The 15036-nt window shown below is 37.3% G+C and overlaps 1 protein-coding gene across 11 annotated transcripts in view; it reads left to right on the top strand.

Moving 5' to 3' along the window:
* The window catches only part of COL14A1 (collagen type XIV alpha 1 chain), a 104322-nt gene that overhangs the window by 30762 nt on the left and 58524 nt on the right, over nt 1-15036 (top strand). For all 11 annotated transcript variants that reach the window (XM_085539355.1, XM_032442894.2, XM_085539356.1 and 8 more), the window contains 7 exons: nt 455-606; nt 1571-1700; nt 5351-5496; nt 6716-6845; nt 10044-10183; nt 10578-10704; nt 11775-11914. In XM_085539355.1, coding sequence (XP_085395481.1) covers nt 455-606; nt 1571-1700; nt 5351-5496; nt 6716-6845; nt 10044-10183; nt 10578-10704; nt 11775-11914 — 965 coding nt within the window. The remainder of the gene's footprint in view (nt 1-454; nt 607-1570; nt 1701-5350; nt 5497-6715; nt 6846-10043; nt 10184-10577; nt 10705-11774; nt 11915-15036) is intronic.

Below are 15036 nucleotides of genomic sequence, written 5' to 3'. Positions count from 1 at the left end.
GGAAAATGTAGGTTAGTGTGGTTTCAGTTTTCAATTCAGCCAGTATATCAGTTACTGAACTGCAGAGGAACACAGGAGATCACAGTTGTATATGCACATGGATGTTTTTCATATCTGGGAGGAAGGCATCTTGGGAGAAAAAAGAAAAAAGAAGAAGAAAAAAGGCTTGAAAGAGTGATAGGAGAAAGGGCAGAAGGTTTAGTTCTGTATTTTTTCCCCTTTCATATAAAGTTTTTTGCAGTACCAGGGAGGCTTAGTTCTAGCGGGAGCTCCATGTGCAGCATTTGTTATTATTAACTGTTTGTTTCCATTGCAACTTACTCAGATAAAAGTGCAATAGCCAGTCATTAGATTTACTGATGAGGAGAGATCTGTGCAGCTTCAGTAAATACAGCAAACCAAATAATTATATTTTGCAAAGGAGAATAAGAAAATTCTGTTGTCTGTAACCTAGGAACAATTGCTGCTTCACTTGGAGCTCCCACAGAATTGGTCACGTCTGATATCACAGCTAGAGGATTCCGTGTTAGCTGGACTCATGCTCCAGGCAAAGTAGAAAAATACAGAGTTGTGTATTATCCCACTCGAGGAGGACAGCCTGAAGAGGTAAGAGAAAGAACTAACCAGACAGAAAATCCATGGTTTCATTCAAATCTACTGCAAAATTCCCTGTATGGGCTTTGAGGCACACTATAAATCTGATCACGTATGATGGGGCCATATTGCTTTTCTGACATGTAATATAAAGTAAATGTTTTATAAATGTGTGAGTACTTTTGAGGGGAGCGGAAGGGTGAATTGTGCCTTCTGTAAGGGGCCTACATTTTATTTGCACACATGGATACTTGAAACAAATTGTAGCAACTTCCCCAGTGCTATTCTGTTTTCAAAAGCAGAAGTATGAGGTGATGGTAATCCAGATTCTGGGTTCTAAGAGCAAATAATTTGGAAAAGGAAGAAAATATGAGTCTATATTTTGGAATGTCTGCATCCAGTCAATGATAATTTACAGAGATGCTTATTTACATAGGAATTAGAGGCATCCTGGAGGTGGGCAAAAAATGCACTAGAACAAGCTTTTGGCTTCGGCTGACAACTCATGAAAGTAAATGAAAACGCTGAAAAAGGATTTTGCTAAGGATATATGTTAGGACTTTTTTTTCACTAGAAACACTGGATTTAGCATGGATATGCATCAATGTCAACTGGTACTACAGTGTTTATGCATGTAGTACTAAAGGAATATTTCTGATAATGTAGTAATTTTATTTAATTTTATTAAAAAGTGACCAATACACAAAGTTAAACTGCATTACATACACTCGTCTAAATGATATCTTCATTCTGAATGGCTACTTATGTCAGCTAAACATTTGAATTATGCACATACTTTTTTTTCAAATGCCTTACTGTACACAAAAGTAGCAAAAGCAAATTCAGTGTATTAATTGAACTGTATTACACTGATTCTTAACTAGTTAAAAAGTCATGTAAAAGAGAAATGTAGTGATTTGATAGCTATACAGTTAATTTGCCACATGCGTATTTAGTTGAACTTTCTTCCTAACAGGTTGTTGTAGATGGAAGTTCATCAACGGCAGTTCTTAAGAACCTGATGTCTTTAACTGAATACCAGATAGCTGTATTTGCAATATACTCAAATGCTGCTAGTGAGGGCCTCCGTGGAACTGAAACTACACGTGAGTATCCTAATCATGTTTGCTATGGATTTGACTGTCTGCATTTAATCATACCACATAAACATTAGTATCTGTGAAGGAGAACTAGAGAAGGGAGTCTTGTTAAGCTTAGCTCCTTTCAATGCATTTGTTTTATATTAATTTGTTTGAATTAATTCTGGGCTAAGTTCCTGAGTCTTCATGCTCTGCAGATCTTTTAACACTGAGAAAGGTTTTATTTATCTCTAGGCTGAACTTTGTTGTATTGAACACTAAGTTACAACACTCCAAAGTTTTGGTTGTGGGAACCAAGCCTTATAAATAAGGTTTGTAGCTGAAAATGATCTAATGAGAGGAATATTAGGTGGGACCAGAAATACCTGCATGTGATTCCCATCAATACCAAATATTTCAAGGTAACATCTGTACATTACTTTCTCAGTGATTTCCATTTAATTTCTATCAGCATATGTTTATGAAGGGGAAATCATGTTTGACCTTATGAAGTTCAAAAAAGGAAAGTGCAAAGTTCTCCCATTGGGCATGCATAAACCCAGGCACCAGGATCTTGGTACGGAAGGCCCTGATTATCATTGTAAACATCAAGCAAAGCATGAACCAATGTGATTGGAGCTTCTTTCTTAATATGAGAGGCTCAGCCAGCCATGGCTGTTCAGCCTGGAGATTAGAAGACTCATGTAAAGCCATAGGAGTGTGTAAAAATCCCTGGTGGGAAGGAATGAAGCAGAAGAAGCCAGACTTTTCCCAGTGCTGCCCACTGACAGAACAAGAGTCAGTGGGCATAAATTAAAAAAAAAACATTGAAAGAAACAAAAGAACAAAAGAAAGCATTGTTTTACTGTCATGTCACACGCTGGATGAAGCTGTCCAGAGAGACTGTGGAGTCTACATCTGTGGAGATACTTAAAACCCAACTGGATGTGGTCGTCAGCAACATGTTGTAGCTGAGCCTTACTGAACAGAGAAAGTGTACTAAATGGTCTCAAGAGATGTCTTTCATCCTCAATAATTCTTTGATTCTCTATAAGAGCAAATCTTGCCATTTTGAAAGTAACATAAAAAAGGATCATATAAAATTATCTGAGACTTGCATTTTTGTCTCAGTCTCAAAATTTCATCTCCAGCCTATTTTACCCTGTAATACAGTGTTAGGAATTGTTTAATTTATTGAAGCAGAGACATTTACTGAGCTTTCCTATTGCACCTGGTATTTCTTTGAAGTCACCTAGTCAAGTTCTGACTAAGCCCATCCCTACTGACTTTGAGATCTGATCAGATCATGCCCCAAGGTCATGTAGCACCAAGAATTATTTTGATGGCATGTTAGAAGTAATAGTTTGACATGTGCAAGTATCAGTCATTTCAGATGATATAAATTATGCAGTTTAAAAGTTTTATTACTATCCTAATAGAGAACTACAGAAGATTATAATTTACATTCTTGCCTTTGTGTAAGAAACTGACAGGTTAAAATTAGCCACTCATATGAAGATAAGCCCATTTGCTATACAGAGGAGTAAAAGTGAGTCATAGTTGTGTGAAATGTATTCAGACACACAAAATATGCATAATGCTACTACTTAATATTTAAAAGTGACTTAAGAGACACTTTTAGCTAGAAATGAATATGGAATACAGTCACATTTAAATTTGTTACAAGTACGTTTTTATCTGTTCCAATTTATTCCAGTTGTTTTTCATGACACTTGTGGTTTAGTTTATCCCCGTGGCTTTATGAAGATAACCTAGAAACTGCCTAAGATGCAAATTGTCATTCTCTAATTGTTTATATTCCAGATTCTGAGCACTGCAGCTGAAAATTACAGTGGAAAACACCCCGTGTTTAATTTCCAGTCACTTCTTTGTTAATTATTTTTTAGTGATTATTTATATTATTAATATTATAATGCTATTTGTATTACTAGAGTATCTAGGAGTTCCTATTAAGACCATGAGTTATAAAGAGAATACCTCTATTAGAGATATGTATAATAAAAATATGCAATAATACAGGTGGTAGTTGCTGTCTGTATGACTCTGCAGCAGTCTGAACAGGAATCAGACAATGTGGTGGAAAGCACCTTCAGAATACTTTAGCAAGATTCTTTTCTTTCTATAGCATATCAGGGATCTGAGTAGGCCTCTGAGGGAGGAAACAAAAGCCAATAGAAAATGTTTGTGGGTAGTTTCCTCTTATAATGAAACCCAGAAATACAGAATATGAGATGGAGGTAGACTTTAAGAGTCTAAGCATCAACAGCGGGTAGTCTGAAAGGTTTGGGAGTGAAGGTAACCTGAAAATGGAAATCTAAAGAAAGGCCAGGGTTGAACCTTTGTCCAGGTTTACAAACAAGCAGAGTGAACAGCCACAGTGCAGAAAAAAAGATGAGGCTGGTGTGTTATGTATACAGGAAAATATGATCTCTGTTAGAGCTTGTTGAACATAATCTAATAGGTGTACACCTCCTTGAAGATGTAAAACAGGCTACAATTTTTCTCTACACAAGGAGATTAGAACCTTGAACTATATGAACTCTAATGAGAATTATTTTCTGAATATGTGTTTGCATATCAGATTTCTCAGCAAAATGCAAAGTAGAGTTTTTTGGAACCTTAACATGCAATCCTTTATAGTCTCTTTGAGTTTCTAGTAGGAAAGGAGTAATATCAATTACCAATTGCCTTCTTTACCTGTCAATCCCTTTAATTCATTTCAGGGAATATTTTCCATGTGTATATTCCAAAGAAGCAGACAAAGTTCCTTTATATCTCTCCAATGACTGGAGGGATATATGATTGGATTGATGGTATCGAAAGCAATGGAGAGGCCTGTGAGGGGAAGAAAAAGAAGGCAGTCAGAGAAAGGTTACTCTAAAGAGTTACAGACATACAAAGAAATAATCAGGGATGTGGCTTAGCGTTGTGTTGCTTTACCAATGTCATAAATCCACAAATAAATCTCATAATAATGTTTGAATTTCACTTGGTCTACTTATTCAGACTCACTAGATTAGCATTCACCAAGATTTGTGATGGATGATTTGTTCATCTTGCATAATCTCACTGACATAGGCCTGGGAGTCAGTTTGTACTCTCCAGGATTTAAGCACACAACAGCTTGTGGTCATCATATTTTGCTGCTTGCAATTTACTCATTCAGGGTTTCCTCCAGGGTGTCCTACATCAAGGCTGTTTCTCCCACACCCTGGCTTGGGAACTATTGCTGTAAAAAAAAACACCTCGGGGGGCTTGTTCGTTTTAGCAAACTTGCCCATTCTTCAATAGCAAGTGATCGTCTGAATACAAATCAGGGAGAAGGGAGGGTAAGATCTGAATGGAACGACTTGGTGCTTAAAGAACAGAAAGCCTCCCGCTTGAAATGTTCAAAACCATCTAAGACAAAGAGCTGCAGTGATTTGCAAGGGCTAACTCTGCCCTGGCATTAGAATTGGTTAGATCAGAATTTCCTTGTTTCTATAATTCTGCAGACATTTATGTACTAATTAACTCTTCATAGTTGAGGGAAACAGACAGCACTTCTGTGCTTGGAGATAACCAAATTCCCTTGTGTTTTCTGTGGTAAAATAAACTGGAAACTATCTGGTCATTCAGGTGAGATAACTGAAGTGTCTGTCTCTTTTCTTTTGTAGTTGCCTTGCCAATGGCATCAGATCTGAAACTGTATGATGTGTCACACAGCAGCATGAGAGCTAAGTGGAATGGAGTAGCGGGTGCCACAGGCTACATGATCTTGTATGCTCCCCTGACAGAAGGGTTGGCTGCAGATGAAAAGGAGGTAATGTGTTGAGCTTTCATCTGAATAATAATTATTCAAGAAATAAGTATTTTAGAGAGCAATGTATTTGGCCTTTAACATTCAACTTTATGAGCAAATACTTTATTTTTCCATTACTGCTCTAAGTACTTTGTATTAGACTTTATGAAGAGAGGCCAAGTACCAGCTGATTATTTTTATATGTCATTGTCATAAAAAAAAATGCAACAATTTCAGCTGAATTGAAGTGATGCTCTTGAAATAATATGTGCCGTAATACTTCATTATCTTATAAAGCAAACACTTGGAAGGAAGGAAGGAAGAAAGAAAGAGGAAGACATTTCCTGTGTGCTATCAAAAGAATATGAAGTTTATCCTTTGATCCCATGGAAGTAAATTGAATTAGCAAATATCCCATTTATTGCTTTTCTTTCAGTTCTGCACTACTCCAATAATAAACAACAATAATGCGTTCCATCAGAAATGTACTTTTATCATGTATCTTTAGGAGGAAAATGAAGTGAGGCAAGGTAAAGCGCAGTCTTCTACCATGAGTAAGATACTAAGAGCAGTAGACTAAAAATAGTTTTTAATGTAGTTCCAATGAAACTCTTGGGACAGGATTTTAAAAGTTATTCTCCAGTTTCTATATATTTGATTATATATGGAAATCTGTCCAAGAAAGAATGCTACAAAGCATTCTAGGACATGCAAACATGTGGGAAGAATGCAGCAAGCTACCAAAAACATGTGTAGACTTGTGCTCTCTGCAAAACGAGTCTCTCTCTGAAACCTAATTGAATCAGGAGGCCTGAGCCTTACCTGATGAAAGACTATTTTTTTCCAATAAATAAGTCAGCTACGTTTCTGTGTCTGTCATTGAAGAGGTGGAAAGCAATTACACACCTTAAATGGCAATCAGAAAATCTGAGCCTTCCTGCATGTGGAAATGAATTTGTTCTCTAAAAGGCTGAAAATGATGCAAAGTGTAGCTGGGAGTGAAAGGGCAATAGTAGCTGTATGTTCTAAAGAGAGTTTTTATGTCATTGCTGATGAGACAAGTCTGTTACTTCTAAAGTCCTTTAACCTTCATGTTTTGGTGTTTTAGCAATTTAGCATCAGAAAAACGCTCAGTAAAGCATCTGATCACATGAAATTTAATGTACTGTGTCCAAATAGTATTCTTTACTGTCGTGAGCCAATTCAGAAATATTTGTCTTTTTCTTCATGGTGTTTTTAGATAAAAATTGGGGAGGCCTCAACTGAACTTGAGCTGGATGGACTATTGCCAAATACAGAATATACAGTCACAGTTTATGCCATGTTTGGAGAAGAAGCTAGTGATCCTCTTACTGGACAAGAAACGACATGTGGGTAGTACATGCCTATATGCACTTCAGTTTTAATACAATTTTAGAATAATCTTTGCTCATATTAGAAAAAACATCTGATTTTTAAATTTGATTTGAGTAGTCCATAGGACAAGGTCTCAACTGTACTTCTGTTTCTTAATGCAAATGCTGTGGATTTATAGAGGCATAGGATGCGAGTTTCTGGAAAAAAATAATTTATGGAACAGAATTGTGGACTCCTTTCTCTTGTTGGTAGTGGTACTACACTATGTGTGTCCCTGTAGATTCAGTGGAACTAATGATAGTTTCCTGAGGTTACTGAAGTTGACAGAAGGTCACCTTGTAAAGCTAAACTGAGACCACTGTTTAGTCTCCTATAGCCACAGAACCAGGTGTGTCTGGGGAAGGGAGTATGCTCAGATGGAGAAATTCTTTCCTTTAGCTCAGCAGTAGACAGTACAGATGGAAAAGAAGCAAGAAGAGATTTTTGTGCAACCCCCACTGCCTAACATCTGGTAAATGAGGGATTGGAAAGTGCCTGTGCACTCGTGATAGATGACGTGTTTTTAATAAGCAGTAAGATTTTTGCCAACTAAATTCTGTCCTTTACTAACTGTACACAGCCACAGCACTGTATGTCGGCTCTCTAAATAGCTTCAGCATTTGAAAGACAAAGGAATTGAAAATGAGCAATTGTGCTGCAGGAATATTTCTGGGACTGCATTCAGTGATGTTTTTATTGTTCCCAGCAGGAGAGTTATTATTTCTTGTTTTGTGTTCCTGGCTTGAGTAGAACAGTGTGGAAGTGACTTACACGCAGTAGGTGAAAGAAGTTCAGGCATGTGAGTGCTAAGATAAAGAAGGGCTGGAACAAAGGCCTTGTAGGGTTGGTCAAGAAGCTCCAAGAGTGCTGGGTGAACTGGGTCATCTCTAAGAGTGTCAAAAGTTTTGAGCCAATAACAACAACAACAACAAAAAAACAACAAAAAACACCTATGACAGAGAGGACAGTTAAAGACAGACAAGCACACAGAGAACTATTTCAGCTTGGGTATGTTTGTGGGCTTGAAAAGAGCATGGAAGATTTTTAATGCTTAGAGCATCAAGTCTTTGACTTTTCTCTCTCTCCTCTTGTTTGACTCCCATTGCTCCTTTTTTAAAATTTATTTGTTCCTGGTTTTGATTAATATCTGCCCAATATCTGTTTTTCATTTATCCTAAACAGTAGTTTGTGTAGTTTGTGACTGTGCCAGTCTGAATTCACTTCATGTCTCATGATCTTGGAGGCTGCTCAGCTCTAAACCTAGCTAGCATATTGGAAGGATGATCACATACAAATTCCAGATACATTGGCAAGAGCTGAGAATTCATGACCTCAGTGTTTGATCACAGGAGCTAGTAACATATGTTAGTCAGGCCATCATCAATACTGTTACCAGACCAGAATAAAAATAAAGGTATACTGCAACCTTCATTTACATTTAAGGAGACTCAGTAAAGCTAACTTGTCTTTAGCAATGTAATAAGACATGGGATTAATTCTAATCTTCTGCATGCAGTTATTCAAATAATCTTTAAACAGGTTTTAATTATTCAGACATTTGGCAGTCTGTGAGTCATGAGCTCACATGTCACAAATATCAGTGTCCAATGATAGTGTCTACTCTATCTTGATTCAGATTTTAACAATTATTTATTTATTTATTTTCATTTCTGGGATTATTTCTCTCTTCCAACTAAAGAACAGGCTACGTAATATTTCCTTCCTGGACCATATCTATCTGCCTATGAAATCATCTGTCTAATTTGCATTACATGCAGTATCAGATATTTATCAAAAATATTCTTCTACTCACTGTGCCATCCCAGTGACTGGAGCGAAACCTTTCTTTGTATCAAACAGGCATGATCAGTATTCTTATTCTGGGGTGGAGTATTTTCAGGGGCCAGGATTTATCCAGCTCTCACTGTAAACATCACATTATTTTGGTGGCAGGACTGCATGTCTGGTTGTGAGCAATATTGTCAGGCAATTGTGTTCCAATAGGAAAGAGCTGAAACTAAAGCATTCTGTGGCATGTCCAGGCTGGTGAATTGAAGTGAATTCCATGACTGATAGAAAGTAGAAACGAAATCCGGCATATGATATTCCCTTCACTTGAGTCAGAAGAATATATTGAGTGCCAGAAGGTGTGGCAAATCCATCTAGTATAATTCTGATCTGTTCCCATCTTCTCTTTCCTCATAGCCAAGTTGACTTGACAGTTCCTAAGGTGGTTAGGAATTTGCTTGCAGATTCCAGGGCAGTAAATATCAAGCCCATATAATATTTTCTTTCTCCCATGTGCTTTTGTATGAGGGAAACAACTTCTGAAGTGATGATATTTATCTCTCTGTGTGGATTGGTGTGGAGTGTGTGCGTGAAGGCAGGATGGATAGAGACAAGTTTCTCAACTCAGATAAAATTAACAGATGTTGGGGTAATACAGAGTAGCAGAGACAACCCAAATCGCTCCATTTTGTATGACAGGAAAATTAAAGCAATCTGAGACTGTTGCATGACTTTGTTTTCCTCCAGCTCATGATAGCCAATGAATGCGTAGTTTATAAATATGATTTTAACTGGGGTTGCTGTTAGGAAACAGCTTCATCCAAATACCGCCTTCACAGAATTACAGATTCTACATAGGGAAGGTGTAAAAAATGAGAATGGTTAAGCAGATATTAAAAAAAAAAACAAAAACCAAATTTGCAACTTTAGCAATCTTCTAAATGAGATATACTTTTGTACAAACTTGTTTTTATGTCAGAAGATGTTTTTTCAGAATGTTCCTGTCAGGAAATCTTTTGATGGAACACTTACGGAAAACAGCTGTATATGGGGTACAGAACTAGTTGAGTTACACTGATATACACATGTAAACATAAATGTATTTATACATGTTGTGTAGGTTGTATTCACTCTGAGCAGGAGCATAATTTCTTTTTCAGTTCTAGTTAAGATACAACTGTCATGGTTCCACTTCAGCAAAGAGATAAACCATACTACCTGATTTAAGCACTCATGTAGGTCCATTGATGAAGAGAATGTATCTTTTAATTAAAATGACCAATATTTATTTATTTATTTATTTTTAATGGAAAATGTGTGGCTTAATTTAAAGATAGGAAAAGTTTTGCGACTGAAACCATGATCTTTTCTCTTTCCTATTCAAGTACCTCTAAGTCCCCCATCAAACTTGAAGTTCTCTGATGTTGGACACAATAGTGCTAAGCTAACGTGGGATCCTGCTTCCAAAAATGTGAAGGGCTATCGCATCATGTACGTTAAAACAGATGGAACAGAAACCAATGAGGTAAATTATTAGCTCCTCATTCTTCTTAACCAATCTCAGTCCTCCATAGACTTCTGTAACTATGAAGTGTAACCTTTGTGAACAAAAGCTACTTTGTGAGCTTGTAATCATGTTTTCTTCTGGGGCACATCTAGTCTTGTGATGCTTGTGGGTCTCTTTCACCTCTGGATATCCTATGGTTCTGTGATAATTGCTTTGAATATATTAGACTTGTAATATAATTTATAATGTGAGAATGTTCAGTAGCTTTTTACTTACCTTTCAGCTATTCCTGTATGTCTGTTTAAAGGCACTCCTTTTGTTTGTTCTACATTGGTTGCATTTCTCCTGTGGTGCTAAGCAAAGCTATTCCTAATGTGTGATAAACATGTATTGCATATTGTACTTCCTCTAGGTGGAAGTTGGTCCTGTTTCGACACATACATTAAAAAGTCTGACAGCCCTTACAGAATATACTGTTGCTATTTTCTCCCTGTACGATGAAGGACAATCTGAGCCACTTACTGGCAGCTTTACCACAAGTAAGTACATCCAAACTTTTGAAGGCTTTCGAAGAACAACTTTGATGTTGTCATCCTTTGCTGGAAAACATGGCCAGTAACAGTAAACATCTGTGATAGTGGATTCACAGATAGGGGATGCTTTCCATTATTTTCACTGGAGTATTCGACTTTGTTATGCCTTTACTGTGGAATCAACTGCATCCTTAGTTGTGGGACTAATGTGACATCATGGAAGCATTAGTGTTAATAAGGTTTATTTTTTCAGTCTTTTCACAATCAGCCATTTTAAAGTATATTTTGTTGCAATTAGGTAGTGAGGCAGTTGTCTCCCCAGCTTTCTGAAGTATCATTCAGTGTGATTACATTTGGCTATCTGGCTGCAGTGTGTTGAATTCTGAACCATATAGTTAGCCATCAAATGATCTCTGCAATTAAGAGAAGGAACTTTTATATACAGAGAGAAACTCAAATACCAGTAGAAGGAAACATTAAGACATGTAAAGCTCTTGTAGTCTTTTTAGTACGGTTGTGGTTTTTGTAACCGTTTTTGCAAACTGTTAATTAAACAAATGGCCGATGGCACTTACTAATGCTTTCCAACATAAGAGCAGGGGAAGGACTTTGAGGGAGGAAAGAGAAACTTGAGGTGGAAGAGAAAGAGGACCATACATGTACAGAACAAGAAGCTGGTACCTACATGCAAATAACAAACTGAAATGGTGTGACAGTGTGTGGAAGGGGCAGAGATTAGGAATGTAGTTTGAGGTGGAGGTAAATAAAGGAGCATGGCAAACAGAAGTCTGGGCAAAGGAAAGGGAGTTAGGATTGCATGGACCTACTCCAGTGGAGAAAGGAAGTCTGTACAGTTGGAGCAGATAAAGAACATATATTATGTGTGTTTCCCTCTCCAATTGCAAAAAAAACTTCCCCAAGTGTACAGGTGTGCAGAGAATCTGCTGTGCATTTGTCATCTGTCTTCCGTCTTTTATTCTTTGTAACAAGCTAGAAATGGAATGGTGCATTCTTGATGTTATGTAAGTTTCAGATAATAATTTACTTTCACTTTTCTTTTGTCTAATATTATGCAGGAAAAGTTCCACCTCCCCAGCATTTGGAAGTTGATGAGGCATCAACAGATAGTTTTAGGGTCAGCTGGAAACCCACCTCCTCAGATATTGCTTTTTACAGATTGGCATGGATTCCTTTGGATGGAGGGGAATCTGAAGAGGTGAGTTGCCTTGACTCTTTGACGGTATGAAACAGGACAAGAAATTAGATTCTGAGGTTCTTTGCATCAACTTCTGCTGATTGAGCCTGACCAACTGGCTTGGAAAAAGGTCCATCCTACTACAAAGCATTCAAAACCATAATCAAGCCAATATTACTATTTATTTTTTTGAGAACACAAATTTTGTGAATAACAGTCTGTACTGTGCCACTTGCACAGAACAAGCTTTGATTTTTGGAGCTATTTCAGTTTTTAGAGGTTTGTATACTTCATTTTACCAGAAGATGGTGGTAACTCAGCCAGAGCTGTGATATGATCGCATAAGGATTCATGTTTGTCTAATAAGCAGGTCAGATTACAATTGGCCACAAAGCCTTAGTTACAGAAGGTTTGAAAGGTAAAAGTTTAGCTGTTTATGTTGTATTTTTTTGTTATGGGCCCTTGTGCATCTTTGCCACAGTGCCATTTTCATTGGTCTAAATTATTAAATTATTTTTCCTCCTATTAGACTGTTTTTGTTTTATTATCTTTTTCCAAGTATTTCACAACAGGTGGTTTCTCTCCCTTTCCAAAATCTCTGTTGTTTGTATTCTGACTGATTTTGTCTCTTTTATTATCTGTTCCCTCATAGTACTTGCTTCTTTCATGCTCTTCCATCTTTTATAACATCTCAAACACCCTGCTCAGTTGGCATAAACACTGTGAAGAGAGGCTAGGTGTGAAAACAGTTGATTGAGGTAGAAAGCATGTTGGGGAAAGATGACCAGTCTTTTTAAATTAGGTTAAATGCCATTTTCTGTAGATTTAGTTGAGGCCAATTATTTGATCCAGCAAGAAGTAGCCCTGCAAACTGTTGAAAGAAATTACAGGAAGGAGCAGGATAAAGAAGGAACTGGCAGATGGGAGAGCAGGCACAGGTCATTCCCCAGCATCCTCCTGCAGTTCTGATTTGTTTGCACAGTACTGAACTGATATGTTTCTGCTAAGCTCCAAAGAGTAGTTGTCAGTGAAACCATTTAAGCCTTGTGATTTTTTTGGAGGAGTGAGATTTATGGTGTCTGTGGTGTCCTTTGAGTATGAGAATTAGTGATCGGAAAATATTTGGACTTGTATGGTTTCATTTGTAGAGTGTATTCATTAAGAACTGCTGGGGGCCTCGATATTTTTTCTGTGTGAAAATATTAAAAATACCCAAGCTGCTTTCTTGTTCTCCTTGCATGACCTTTCTAGTGGGGTTGTGCCTAGGATAGCACAATACCTCCGGGCTGTTGCCTGCTTTTTTAAGCTTCTTTCCCAGCTAAGTGATCAGTCATGCAGAGAAAAAACATGCACTCCCTCCCTTTCTCCCAAGACCCAACTTGCCAATTAGCTGAGTGGGGTCATGGAATGATGTTGAGAATTACACACACCTCAACTTACTTCACTCACACTGCTGATGTGAGAGAAGATTATAGTGGGATGTTAGCATAGAAGAGCTGGAATAATTTATTTAAAGGTGACCTTTTATTTGTAGGTGAAAGTAGGAAATGCATGCTGCTCCACTCCTGTATTTGTTACTATTTTTTCTTCTGTTAGTTGTCCTCTCCACTTCAAAGTTCAGCTCTTTGTGTTCTTTTTTTGGCATTCATCTCTGTGGGCTAAATTAGCCGGGAGTGGAGAGTGCTAGAAGCTGCAGAAAGTTTGCCAAAGTAATGTGTAAGATAGTTGCTATGCGCAGGAATTTTATGTTGACACATATGACTAGAGAGTCTGGGGAATTGGAAAGAAAGATATTACTTATACCGACTTAGAATACAGCTAGGCTCACTGAAGCTGATTTCTGATTTTTTCCTGGGAAAATAGATACTAGAGTGCACAGTATAGGCTGCCCAGTTCATTATCTGATAGTTGTAGAAGACATGAGCCCAACTAATTTATTTTTCCTTTTGTTTTCTGTATCAGAGTTCAGAAAGCCTATAATTAGTTACAGAGTTCCTCTCCCAAGGATATATACATATTTTTTTCCTTGACTGTGCCTGTTTGCCAACCTAGGAAATCTAGTCTCTTTCTATTCTGCTTCACAGTTCCTTTAACTCCAGTTCCTACCCATATGTTGACCCCTTCCAATAAAAATCTATGAACAAAAAAAGCATAAGGAAAAGCCTTCTTCTTACAGTTAACATAGCACATATGAATCATCTGTTTGCTGTCATAGGTAGAAATAAGGAAATTTACTCTTTAAAATGCCATGACATATAGCCAGCTTCTCAACAGCACATCTCCCATAAATCTCCAAGTCTGCTGCAAATGTTCTTTCTGTAACAGCATGCAGTCTGCTTGATTTCTTTGGCTATGGACATCCATTCTGGATCCAGCTTTGTTAGATGGAAAAAATACACCTTCCACCAGTCTGTCACCAATTTCCTGCAACAGATCAGCATCTCATGTGTACTCACATTAAGTCCATCCATGATACTGATTGCATGAGCTGTCCCTCACCATGCTCAGTCATAGTCAAGCTTACCTAGCAAAAACAGTGGAAAAAAAAGCCTCTGTTTAAACTGTCAGAGGTAACCACGTTCATTCTTATGAGTGGTTACTGAAGAATGAGCTGATGTGCTGTCGGTCTGTGGTAGAGTGTAGTGATTTATGGCACATAGGGCTTGGTGGAATTAGTAGTAACCTTTTACATTTATTGCAACTAATTGCAGAGTGCATTTACATGTATTCTTCACATAGCTTTCAAATGCACAGAATCATAACCCAGATTATATATCTAGTATAGAAGCAGCATTGTAAAGTTACAGAGACACTAAGTGTGCTTGTCATGACAGTGACTGAATGGTAGAAACATGGATGAAAACCAACTTGCAATGTTATATTGCTTTCGATGAGGAATGTTTTGAATTTTAAAGTTTTTTAAATGAAATACGTATGTTGAGCTCTAGCACTTCATCGACTGTATGTGAAAGAGTAAGGTTGCGTGTTAAGGTAATCAAGCCAGACACAAGATAATAAATTCATTTTATATTTTCATAACACTGTTTTTTGTTCCAGTCTTGCTTTGTGATACTTTTAATTTTTATCATAGGTAAATAAATTATTTGGGCTTACCTGAGTGTGGATTTATGTTGACTTCTTTG

The sequence above is a fragment of the Coturnix japonica genome, chromosome 2 (assembly GCF_054131305.1).
Source record: "Coturnix japonica strain WE chromosome 2, WE-NBRP24, whole genome shotgun sequence".
NCBI lineage: Eukaryota > Metazoa > Chordata > Aves > Galliformes > Phasianidae > Coturnix > Coturnix japonica.
The sequence above is the reverse complement of the archived record's forward strand: the minus strand, read 5'-3'. Positions and strand labels throughout refer to the sequence as shown.